We start from the raw sequence: 13273 nt of genomic DNA on the forward strand, positions 1-13273 counted from the left end.
GGTGGCACTACGGGGTTGTGTGGGCTGGAGGGGGGAAATCCTGGTGGGATGAAAACACCCTGAGGGCCTTGTGTGGCCCACCCTGGCCCTTTGTGACCCCAGAATACCAGTCCATGGCACCTCCTTGACCCTCAGCAGCCACGTAAAACCTTTCCAAAGTGGGCACTGCAGGAGAACTGCTCACAAAATAAGACAGGCAGCAGCTTCTGGGGTCCTAACGCAAAGGCAAAATACTTGTGGGGTTAGGAGGAGGTCTCCACAGTAAAAACGTTTGGGAGGCACTGCTGTACCTTCTTACAGGAACACAGGAAGCTGCCTTATATGAGTCCATCTAGCTTGGTATTGTCTACTCTGTCTGGCAGCAGTGGCTGTCTGGGGGTTTCCAGGCCCTCCTCCTCCTCCAAACCAGGAACTGTGAGGCTATTTAGTACCATTGAGGGCTAAGCCTTATTTAATAGGTATTACGTTACTTCTAAGCTCTGCTCTGGTCAAAGGTTTATAGTCAACGTCGTCTTCAAAGATGGTGGACGCAGGCCACACTCTCAAACACTGAGGGTGAATTGATTATACTAGAGAGGCTGCTACACAAGAGGGCCTGTGACTGGCCTGTGGGGAAAGCCTTGCGCAGGTTGGCTTGCGCATCTTCTCCCCCTTCTGGAAGGGAGTCAGAGTCCCCGCTCTCGGCCGAGTCCAGGCTTTGGCCAGGCCTGGGGAAGCCAGTGTCTGTCTCAAGAAATTCAGCGGCCATCTTGTGGGCCTGCCCATCTATCCTGAGCAACACACTGTGGGCCTCAGGGTCACTCTCATTTTCTTGGTCCTGGGACACTTTGGTGAGGCTCAGGCTGGGGGACGCCTGCCGTGACGAGTCCTCCACATGGAGGTGTTCCCGTTCGCAGACCTCAGAGAGAACAGGTTCCCCGTCCAGCACACAAAGCTGGGAGTCAAAATCTCGGTCAGAGGCTGAGAAGTCGGAGTGGACAATGACCTCTGCTTCCATCTGGTTGAGGCTGCTGGGGGCGTGTTCCTTGTTCGCATCGTTCTGTATTATGAAAGAGACAAGCAAAGAGTAGGAGCAGTGGTGAAATACTGCAAGGTGTGTTTATGGAAAAGCAGGAGGTGCATCTTGAACAAACGCAGGATGAGGAACACCTGGCTTGACAGCAGAACATATGAAAAGGATCTGCAGGTCTTAGTGAACACAAGCTTAACATGAGTCAACAGTGTGATAGCAAAAAACACAAATTCTATTCTAGGCTGCATCAACTGAAGTATAATGTCTCTGGGCCTTAAATTGAGGCTCATACAACAAAAAATAATATTTAGAATATACTGGACCCCATTACGTTTGCTTTAAAAAGTGCTAAGGTATCTAACTGCTGGAGATGCAACCGGGATAATGCTTCTCTAAAATATGTGTTTTTTCATTGTCCTATATTGAAAGGTTTTTGGCAGAAGATAACTGAAACTATCAACAGAATTGCACGGAACAACCTTGCATTTACAGAGCAAAATATCCTCTTGAGCATGGAACCTTACAAAAGGACAATGTGGGTGGACTCTCTGTGCCCTTACCACAGCAAAAAGACTGATACTGATGAATTGGAAAAATAAAAATGTGGCTCCCTTCTATGATTAGATTGAAAACTTATACAAACATATGAACAACTTGCATTTAAACACAGAGTTGTAATGGGCAAATTCAATGATATCTGGAATCCATTCTTACAAAAACTGTAATAGGTTAAGATCTGGTGATGCACACACACAAAAAAGTATAACGTCCAGATCAAGGGAAATCACTAGAGTCTGAGTCAGCCAAATTATGCTGACCCCTGGCACCAACCTAGGGAAATTCCTATAGGTGCTCTGTTGACGGAATACACTTTATCCTGGTAAACTAGTCAACCAGGCATTCTGAGGGGAAGCCAGGAATTTAAATGTAACTTCGCAGTCCCCAGTGTTATGTGAGCCCTGCAAACAAATCTTTTCCTTCTTGTTCCAAACAGCAAGAATCCCCCTGCTGGGAATACACACCGTAACAACCTCATAGACCAGCGCTTGCAGCAAGACCTTTTGCCCTCCGTTGGACGCCATCTTCAATGATCCGTTCAAAGCCTTGGTGGGATCTTTGGGAGCTGCGTCTCCATAGCCAGCGATGCTGTTTGCCCAGCTGCTCAGCGATTTCTCCCAGGGAGGCTACAGAATTGTAAGGAAAGAAGATCCTAGGTCTGTGGGTGGAAATAAAGCCTAAGGGTTTTAGGGACACTTTGCTGCTGGGATTTGCAAGGCAAATGGAAGCAGTGGAAATAAACAAAGGTAAACTAAATGAACTTTTAGTAATGCAAAAAAGGAAAAGGCTGTTCCTTGCCAGCCTTTCCCAGATGTTTCAGACCGCAACTCCTGTCAGTCCTAGCCAGCACAGCTGTCTAAAACATCTGGAGGGCACCAGTAAGGCTGCTCTTCTCCAACCAGTTTGAAGCCCTGGTGAAATAATGAAATAAAGGCTTTGTTTCCACTGAGGTGAGTCTTGGCTGAGTCACTTTGGACTTAAGGTAGCCAAATGCAATAAGGAATTAATCCCAGCACATAATTAGTATGTCAGGGAGAAAGGTAGTCAACAGCTGCATGACATGCTAGCTTTCTAGGTGAGGGGATTAAAACCTTTTTTATTTTTTTTGTACAGAGGAGTATTCAGTGATGTGAGCCCTCATCTGCAGTCTAGCACTCTAGTGAGAATGAGGGCAAAAAGGGCCTCAACAAAGTGTATATGAACTCTTGCAAAGCGTTCTACTCTTGTAACAAAATAAAAATATTAAAGACAGCTGGGTTAATTGCTTTTTTAAAAAAGCAACAGAAACAGAATTTTGCAGTCTTCTGAAGTTAGACAAATTTATTCAGCTTTACATCATTTCTTCCCCTGCTAGGTTCTGAATTTCTCTGGCTTTGGCTCACATGTTTCAAGTCTGCCTTTGCAGACTTAAGGAAACTAACTCGCTTGTTTGTTTGTGGGAGCGGGCAGGATGGAAGAATGAGTTTCTTGTCTTTCTGCCCCTAGGTGCTCAGCTTTGGACTAGTTTGGACCAAGTAAATTCATTCACAAGGAGGGTTGATACATGATGTATGTGTTTCAAAAGGCCATGGGTTTTCTTCCCCTGTCAAAATCACCAAAAGGAAAACAACATCAGTTAGGGATGGGCTCCTGTCTTTGCAAAGAGGTTCCCTTGTGTGGAGACAACAGCCAAAACCTGACTAGAGGAGGAGGAAGAGGAAGAGGAAGAGGAAGAGGAAGGCAGCAAGATGGGAAATGAAAAAGCGAATTGGGCTGTTAACCTGGCAGGAGAGAGAGAGAGAGAGAGAGAGAGAGAGAGACAGAGAGACAGAGAGACAGAGAGACAGAGAGAACGAACCACAGGCATGTGAGAGAAAGAATCAGGTAGCAGTGATGCTGCAACATTTTAAAATGGGAGGCTGACAGTCCTGTGGTTTATCTTGCATTGGATGATCTCCTTCAAGAGGTTTCAGCTGCATGGCCAAATCCTGCTCATTCCCCCCAGCCCCTGATCCCAGACTCAAAAACTATTGCTTCATAAACCAGGCCAAAACCTGCTCCTCTGCGGCGTTCTCCAATCCCGTGGGCCACAAGTGTTAGCCTGTTTGCAAGTCTAATTAAATTATACAGCTAGAAGAGAACTTGTCCAGGCCATAAAAACTACCACGCACAACACTTTGGGCCTTTGCCTGGCCTTTCAGAGCTTGAGCTGGTTAGCTCTCAAGTTGGCCTTTTCCAGATCCCAGAGTGGGATGGTTTCTCTGGGTGCTGGAGGCCCCCAGCTGGGGCAAAAGGACTTGCTTTCAGGTGTTTCGAAAGGTACAGAGGCTGCTGTTCCCACCCACCCACCCACCCACTCACTCCCCAAACGTCCCATGAACTGGAAATTGAAAATGGCATACCACAGCCCTCCCACTCTTGCAAGAAGGACCCAGGGAGGCCTCCATATCCACTGGCAATGCCAGGGTGTTGTCTCGCCTTCCCCTCCCACCCCAAAGCATGCCAGGTCCTGCTCTCAGTACCCCCAGCCCTATTTCATATCTTAGAGGAGGACCATAGGAATCTGTCTTATCCAAAGTCAGACCATTGGTCTATTGAACTCAAAATGGTCTACACGGACTGGCAGCAGCTTCTCTTCAGGGATTCTGGGAAGGAGATTCCCCCAGCCATTGGGGATGGAACCTGGGGCTTCCGCATGCAAAGCAGATGCTCTAAAGCTGACCTATGATCCTTAGTCTAAAGCTGCCTTATACCAAGTTAGAGCCTTGGTCCATCTATCTAAGGTCCAGGGCCTTCTCAGTGATGGCTCCGACCTGGTGGAATGCTCTGTGCCATGAGACCAGGGCCCTGCAGAATTTAACATCCTTCCGCAGGGCCTGTAAGACAGAACTATTCCACCTGGCTTTCAATTTGAACCTGGCCTGATCTTTTGTTCCCCTTCCTTCCCCCCTCCCCTTTTTGTGAAGATTGCCCGCTCTGGGGTCCCACAGCTGGTTCTCCCCTGGTCTCCTCGCTGGCCCAAGTGGGACTAATTTAGCCAGCTAGCCCTGGTGATCATCTAATGTTTATTGGATGGATTTCCCCCCTAAATTGATTTTTGATTTTATTGTTATTTACACTTTATACCATATTTTATGCTGTTGTGGTTTTTTTTAGCATCAATTAAGTGTTTTAAATTTTGTTGTTAGCTGCCCTGAGCCTGGTTTCCTGAACCAGGAAGGGTGGGTATAAATAAATTATTATTATTATTATTATTATTATTATTATTATTATTATTATTATTATCTCAGTGCTGTCTACACTGACAGGCAGCAGCTCTCAGACAGGGATGCTCTCCCAGTCGTGCCTGAAGATGCTGTACATTGAATTCAGGACCTGTGTTCTAGCCACTGAGCTACAGACCTTCAGATTCTAACACTGGATTATAAAGAGAAATGCAATCATGTTTTAACTCTGGGGGGAAAAAGAAACAGGAGGAAGGATTAGAGTAGAGGGACCTTCCCTGACATCTGCTTAGCATGCTGCTGTTCTGGCACAGAAACAGTGGAGCGGGTGAGAAATCAGAGTGTGATGCTTCCTAACTCGAGGCTGACCTTGGCTCAAGTCAAGCTGACCTCGTTTCCACGTCAAAAGGTGGAGGGGAGCACACCAGATGTTGTGTGTTTCTCTTGTGCCATGACTTTTCCATGGCATGCCGTTGTCAATAATCCAGATGGGAAGGGACAAGGAAGGGTGAGCTGGGCACATTAAAGAGCCTCCTTGTGCCAATCTTATTGCCAGGGCAGCTGGGCCAATCTCTTGGGCAAGGACCCCTTCCAAGCCAAGACTAAATCAGAGCGCCTAAGACTCTTACGACGAGCCCCTCAGGGCCCTTCTCACTCTTCAACTCACAGTATGTCTAACTCTGCACAACGCTCCCCCAAAAATATGCCACCAAAAAGTAGGACCAAAGGGGACACAAGTAAACATATCCAGATTTATAGGCATGGAGGCAAATTTAGAAACGATTGCTAAACATTCAATAGAAATACTTCTCACCTTGGAGGGGAGGCCTGGGTGCCTGAATGGATAAATTAGGGTTACCAGACGTCCCCGTTTCTCAGGGACAGTGCCTGAATTTGTGAATAAGTCCCTCGACAAATTTCATCCCTGGAATGTCCCCGGATTTCATCTAATGTCCCCGGGAAACGCAGCAGTGGCAGTCTCAGCAGCCCGGAGCAGTTAGCTCTGGCTGGTTTCAGGAGCTGCTCGGAAGTCCCCATATGATGGTGGTGCAGGGGCTCTAAAATGCAGCTTCCAGGCTGCATCCACCTTCCCTGACCCCAGCAACTAAGCTGTGAAGGGAGGCTTCATGCTGCCTATTGGAGCAGCCTCCCAACTCCTACTTGCGTGCAAGCAGGAGGGGGCAGGGATCTCTCAGTTAGGCAACAGGAAGCCTTCCTTCCCAGCTGAGGGATCCCCGTTCCCTCCTGCTTGCACACAAGTAGGAATGGGATTGGGGCTGCTACAATGGGAAGGGAGGCATTGTGCTGCCCGAGCCTCGCTGCCGCCACCACTCTCAGCCCTCCTTCTCCGCCTTCCATGACTGGGTCAGTCATGGAAGGCGGAGAAGGAGGGCTGAGAGTGGCGGCGGCAGCGCACCGCTTCCCCACCACCTCCACCACCACCAAAGAACCCACAACTCAGGGGCTGCCCAGGCTCATGGAGAAAGGAGATAGAAGCCTCAGAGGAATAGGAAATGTGGTGGTTGAGGTCAAGGCAGCAGCCGCCCCTCTGCCACTGCCATCGCTGCAGCATCAACGTCCCCGAATGTGTAGCAATTAATTAATTAATTAAAGTGTCCCTGGATTCATTGAAAAAATTCTGGAAACCTTAGGCTAAATCCACTGTCCAGGTTTGCTAACTGTTGACTGGCAGCTCCAAGGTTGACTCCCACCAGGTTCCTCCTACTATTCCTCTGCGTCCAACCAGCCCATGACAAGGCCTCATGTAGCCAAAAAACAGGCGTTTCTAGACTTATCTTCCATTAATGAAAAAAACGTTAAGAGGGGCCCTGCTAGATCAGGCCAGTGGCCTATCTAGTCCAGCCTGTAATCACAGCAGCCCCAAGCAAATACCCATGGGGAACCCACTGCACGTCACTCTAACCCCTTTTAAAGTTATGCAGCCTGCCTCTCTGATAAGAAGGTAGGCAGATTGGGGCTGGCTGAGTTTGGATCAAATGCTACTACTTAATCCGTTCCAGAAGACTGTTCGGTTTCCAAAAAGTTTGAAAACCGAGGATCAATGGGGTGGCTGCAAAGCCAATGGGGGGGGGATTAAAAACATGGCTCGGAAGCTGTTTGGCTTCCGAAAATTGTTAAAAAACCAGAGCAGTTACTTCTGGGTTTTTGGCATCCAGGAACCAAAACATTCCAAAACGGAGGCGTTCAGGAACCAAGGTTTGACTGTATGGGCCAGATCTTGGTTAGGCAGCCACATTTCCTCCCCTCCCCCAAACCTCATAGATTTGCTTTTAGAAAAATAACAACACAGACCCTGAGCTTCCCAAACCCCCCTTTTTTTTAGATATAAAGTGGAAATCACACCCCAAAATCTGTCTCAAAATAAGGCCGGGAACAACTGGCACCTGTCAATAATGGTTTGTGTAAAGGAAAATGAAAGACAAAGATGAAAGCTGCATCTTTTTACTAGGCCAACTGATGGTTGGAAAACCAGAAAACTGTGGAGTTTCAGCTGTTCCTTGTAGCTGAAACTGACCAGCAGCTACATTAAAAACCTAACCCAGGCTGGGTTGGTGGGTTAGCACAGACATCAAAGCCACCAGGACAAAGGAAATGAGTTTGCAGCAGCAGGATTAGCCAGCAGGGGCCTCTCAGTGGGTGTGAAAAGAGGGGGGTGGGTGAGGACTTTGAGATAAATGGATAAACACCCCTTTCCCATCACTTGCTCAAACCCCAAACAGCTCAGATGGAACTGCGAAGAAGAGTTGCGTTCATCCACGTTTTCCAAGATAATCTGGGGTCTCAATGGATGATGAAGCCACATGGAGACTCTCTTACACAGAGACTCTTCGAAGGAGGGCAGGCCTCTTTCCTTCCCCCACCAAATGCTGACAGTAGTGGCAGAACACACACACACACACACACACACACACACACACACACACACCCATCTGCAGGGCAGGCTTCAACATAGATTGTCTTTGCTCCCCTCTAGTGGCCAGCCAGGGGTGTGGAGACCAGGTGGAAGATGTCTCCCTGCCCAGCTCAAGGCTGAAACAAAACACTCGCAGCTGCTGCGCTCAGGGCACTCATGCCCAGGTCCCTCCCTGCCTGGCAAAGGCCCTGTGGGGTTCTGGGTTGTCCCTTTCCTTTCCAGCAGGGCTGTCATGGGAAGACTTGGCCACTGCACTTCATGCTCTCCAGACTGGACTGCCGCAATATGCTCTTGGTGGGGCTGCCCTTGAAGGACGATTCAAAAAATTCAGCTTGTCTGATTTTGGCAGTGTTGGCAAGGAAGGGAGAAATTAAGCAAACAGGGTGCTAAGGTGGGCAGAGACCAGTGGTGGGGGTGCAAATCACCCCTTTCCCAGTCATCAGGTTGATTGTTTGATGAGTGAAGCAGAGGTGGCAACTCTCCACCTTTCCTCAGCAAATCTGTACAGAACCGCTGAAGGGGGGTTGTGAGTCTCCATGCTTTCCTGTGAATGGGTGCATGGGAGCATGGGGTGGCATGTGACACCCCCCCCCAGAGGGCTGATTGCAGCCCTCAAACTGAAAAAGGTAAGCGGCCCTGATGAACAAAATCTAACCAGACTGGCAGCTGAATCTTATTTCAACAGTGGTTGTGGGTCAACTTTCCCCTCTGTCCCGCAATACTAGAGGGCACAGGCTAGCTTTGGGGACTCAGGAAGATGGGGTGGGTTACACCTCCAGCATCTGGCACCTGAGGCAGCTGCCCCACTCTGGCAAGTGGCAGGGCTGGCTCTGATGTTTAGAGTCTGTATCTGCCTACTGAAGATAATATCGAGCCTGAAAGGAAAGGGAAGACCATGTGTTGCATTTCTTGGAAGATCTTATACTTCCGCTTCCTCAGACAAGCCTCACAGGGTCTCAGAGATGACTCCTCCTGGCCACCTGACCTGCTGTACAAGTGTGTAAAGGGAGACACAGTAGATACAGAGTCTTTTTCTCCCCCCCCCCCCTCGTCAGATTGTCACTCCGGACATCCACTGAAGCTGAATGGTCGAAAATTCAGGACGAATACTTCTTCATGCAACATATAGTTTAAGGTTGCTGTATTTCAAAAAGTGAAAATCCTGACACAAAAGTTGTTGAGTTTTTTAAAATTATTTTTGGTCAAACTATTTTTAATAGCTCAATCTACACTTCCGACATAGGCGCTGTTTATGAGGACCGAATCCCAGCTATGTTCAGGAAATTCCAGACATATGGCAGCCCCAACAAACTATGGAAATCAATGCTACAAGAGGGAGTGACGCCCACCACTTTGGATAGCTTTAAAAGAAGACTGGACAAAGTCATGGAGGAGAGGGCTATCAGTGGTGGTGTTTTGCCTTTGCCGCCAGAAGCCTATGAATACCAGCTGTTGGGAATCACAGGACAAGGACTGCTGGACTGAGGTACTCCTGCTGGGCTTCACAGAGGCATCAGGATGGCCACTGTGAGAACAGGACGCTGAGCTAGATAGGCTCCCTTTGGCCTGATCCTGCAGCCAGGCTCTTTTTATGTTCTTATGTAAGCGGTTTACAAGCAGCTGAGCTGGAGCTATTACAGTGGTACCTCGGGTTACATGCGCTTCAGGTTACATACACTTCAGGTTACAGACTCCGCTAACCCAGAAATTTTACCTCAGGTTAAGAACTTTGCTTCAGGTTGAGAACAGAAATCGTGCTTCAGCGGCGCAGCAGCAGCAGGAGGCCCCCATTAGCTAAAGTGGTGCTTCAAGTTAAGAACAGTTTCAGGTTAAGAACGGACCTGCAGAACAATGGGGCCTCCTGCTGCTGCCGTGCCGCCGGAGCACGATTTCTGTTCTCATCCTGAAGCAAAGTTCTTAACCTGAAGCACTATTTCTGGGTTAGCGGAGTCTGTAACCTGAAGCGTCTGTAACCCGAGGTACCACTGTACAGGGAATGGAAGATAAGAGAGGGTGAATTGCCCCAGGGCCATGTGGTGAGTCCTTGGCGGAGACAGAGAACATGAACCCAGGTCCACCTCCATTTCTCCACCCACAAAGAGGTTAAAACCTCTGGCTGTAAAGAAACTCTACCCTGCCCAGCTAAAGCTCTTGCCACCCGACTGCACTTTGCCCTCCTTCCCGTCTCCAGCTTGATGGCTGCTTTCTCTTCAGGGCTGGGAACCCGCAAGAAATGTCATGATTGACGCCAACGCGAAATCCCACGCGCTCGCCACACACTTGTTTCAGTCAATCTCCTAATTACCTTACACATTCTCCACAGGCTACAAAGACAGGCATAAACTGATTAGCTAAATTAGGCCAATTAAACATTCCCTAATGAAATGAAATGCTCCAGACAAACTCTGGGAAGCTTTAAAGAAAAAGGGTGGGTGGGGAGGGGCAAGCGAAGTGGGGAGGAAAAGCAAAGGCGGCACAATTGGCAGGCAAAATAAGTTGCCGCAAAAGAAAGAAAAAGTTATAAAGGGATCTTGGAGCAGAAACTGCCATGACAGCAAAACTTGAGGGGTGGAGTGGGAGTGGGGACGATGCACGGGTGCAGGCCCCCCTCTTCTGCCTGTCCATAAAACACACCAAGCTCCAGAACCTTATGATGCAAATCTGTGCATGGGGCAACATCTGGCCACAGAAGGAGTCAGAGGAAGAAGGTAAAGGTAAAGGGACCCCTGACCATTAGGTCCAGTCGTGGTTGACTCTGGGGTTGTGGCACTCATCTCACTTTACTGGCCAAGGAAGCCGGCGTACAGCTTCCGGGTCATGTGGCCAGCATGACCAAGCTGCTTCTGGCGAACCAGAGCAGCGCACGGAAACACCGTTTACCTTCCCGCCGGAGCGGTACCTATTTATCTACTTGTGCTATGACATGCTTTCAAACTGCTAGGTTGGCAGGAGCAGGGACCGAGCAACGGGAGCTCACCCTGTCGCGGGGATTTGAACCGCCGACCTTCTGAGAGGCTAGTCCTAGGCTCTGTGGTTTAACCCACAGCGCCACCCACGTCCCTCAGAGGAAGAAGAACGGTGCTCAAATCCATGACCATTTCTTGCACTCTGCAGTTTGCTGACACCAAGCCCCAACCAACGAAGGGGAATGGGCTAAATACACATGCAGAACATCTTGGGAAGCAATAAGTGGGATCCACTGACATCTCTTAAGACACATGATTTAGCTTGGTTCTGTACTGCAGAAGTTCTCTCTGGTACTCCAGGTTTAGCAATTATTATTTTACACTACCTTAGCACAGGGATGGCTTAGCTCAGGGGACCGTTGAATTTTCTAAGCCCGAGGGCACTGGTTGCCAGCAAGTCCTCCACTCAGGTCTTCCTATGGTATCTGTGAACCAGCCTCCTGCTCCTCTTCGCTGCTCCCTTTTCCTCCCTTGCAAAGTACATGAAGGAGGAAGCTGGAAAAGAGACTCTCTTCCTCACTTCCTCCTTCAGCTCTGTGTGCTCTTCAAGGTTCAGATTATTTTTGCTCAAACACACTTTTGCCCAAATCCTGTGATCCCAGCACATGTTTTCTCTATTGGCGGTGCAAGGCAGTGGGGCAGAGGCCTGATCCATGGGAGAGAACTGAATGGGGGTGGGTGAAGAGATGCTTACTGAACTCAGTCAAAAAATCAAAATGTGCCTTGCAATTGGCTATCATGTACTTTCTTTGCAGAACTTATCTGGCCCCATCTGGATAGTCATAATCATTTTCACCCCAAACCAGACACTTCTTGGCTCTTTTCAGTTTCACTCCACCCCCAGCAATCACGTTAAAGGCTGCTCGGCAATTGTTTTTATTTTAAGCTCTAGCAACCTGCTTCCATCTTGGTGGAAGTGGTGCCTGGGAACTTTTGCACATTCTCAGCATGTCCCAAAATGTCTCCCAGTGCCTAACAAATCCAAATCCCCTCTTCCCAGCATCTCATCCATGCATTGTCTAGCTGGCCCTGCGTGTGGAACAGGTAACATTTCAGAGAAAGCCACCTTGAAGGTCCTGTCTTTCATGTCCCCCTTCCCCTTCCAAGCAATCTAATTTGGGTTTTCAGGATCGCCAGGAACATAATCTGCCAGCATTAAAATATCTTCACTGCCTTCAACATGTCGAGCCGCAATTCAAACTGTAAGATGTAACCTCCCCCAAAATATCATACCCACCTTGGGAGCAGGTTATCTGATGACTGCTTGTTTCCCTTCAAAGTGGCAAGGGGATCCCCATGAAAGGGGACCATAGGACCAAATAAAATACCTTTCTTTTGATGTGGCCTGTGCTGTCATCCAGGGGGCAACCACGAATGAGGCCCTGCACTTCAGTCAGCTCCATGATGTCCGCCGGTGGTGAGGGAGCATCATCAGAGAGCGGGGTCATCAGGGACTCCAGTTCATGAGAGTTGGAGGGGGCCACAGGAAGGGACGGTGTTTGCCGGCTCCGGTGATAGTAGGTGTGGTTCCCGGCTGCTTGGGAAACCAGGCCTGCCACAGACTCTCTGCAGGAGTGAATGAACAAAAGACTAAGCGCTCACCAACCAGTAACGAAAAGTCCCCTGCAGCTCAATGAATGCTGGAGATTTCCCAGCAGACTGAACCAGTGCTAGGCACAGGATCATTCTTGGCCAATAGCAGCACGTTATTAAATGACCAGTTGCTGATTTATTTGCTGTGGGATGATATACAGAACAGAAAGCTACCTTATACAGAGTTAGACCTCTGGTCCATCTAAGTCAGGGTTTCCCAAACTGGCGTTTCCAGCTGTTTTTGGACTACAACTCCCATCATCCCTAACTAGCAGGACCAGTGGTCAGGGATGATGGGAACTGTAGTCCAAAAACAGCTGGAAACGCCAGTTTGGGAAACCTTGATCTAGGTCATTATTGTCCACAGTGGCAGGTGGAAGATCTCCAAGATTTCAAGTAGGGGTTTCTTTTCAGTCCTGCCTGGAGATGCAGCCAGCACCTGAGACCTTTACTTTCAAAAACTGCGACACTGCCTTCCTAATTCCAGCAAGGCAGCTGTGTTAGTTAGCCAATACAAAAAACATATGCTATGGTACACTTTAGGGTTGTAGCTACTTTTGTATTCTACTGAGATTATCCTGCTATGTGTGTCCGTGACGATGCTTTCTCTAGCACCATAGGAAACAGTCTTTGACTGAGTCAGACTATTGGCACATCTCGTTCACTGCTATCTGCACTGAATGGCAGTGGCCCTCCAGGGCTTCGGACAAAAGACACTGTTATGTAGTGAAGTTTCACCCTGGGCCAGCAGGGGGATACTGTATATAGTTTTCACTCAGGTCTGTAGATAGTTTTCACTCAGGTCCACGTCAGTTATTTTAGGCGGGAACTCTGGGCTGTTGTTGCTACAATGTTGACAGCCGGCTGCCTATAAAAGCAGGCCGGCTGAGCTGTTTGCAGTCAGTTCTATTCCAGCTTACAAAATAAAGAGCTACTTGGAGAAATCGCTGTGTCGTCTGCTATGTCAACCCACAACTTAACACTGGCGACGAGGATGGGATGGATG

At 48.6% G+C, this 13273-nt stretch overlaps 1 protein-coding gene across 2 annotated transcripts in view; it reads right to left on the reverse strand.

Moving 5' to 3' along the window:
* Window positions 1-423: 423 nt before the first annotated feature.
* The window catches only part of IGDCC4 (immunoglobulin superfamily DCC subclass member 4), a 96755-nt gene continuing 83905 nt past the window's right edge, over window positions 424-13273 (reverse strand). For both annotated transcript variants that reach the window (XM_079954196.1, XM_079954195.1), the window contains exons 18-20: window positions 12003-12240; window positions 2035-2196; window positions 424-1039 (exon numbers count right to left, since the gene is read on the reverse strand). In XM_079954196.1, the coding sequence (XP_079810322.1) occupies window positions 515-1039; window positions 2035-2196; window positions 12003-12240 (925 nt within the window). In that variant the 3' untranslated portion in view covers window positions 424-514. The remainder of the gene's footprint in view (window positions 1040-2034; window positions 2197-12002; window positions 12241-13273) is intronic.

This window comes from Podarcis cretensis (assembly GCF_951804945.1).
Source record: "Podarcis cretensis genome assembly, chromosome: 14".
Lineage (NCBI taxonomy): Eukaryota > Metazoa > Chordata > Lepidosauria > Squamata > Lacertidae > Podarcis > Podarcis cretensis.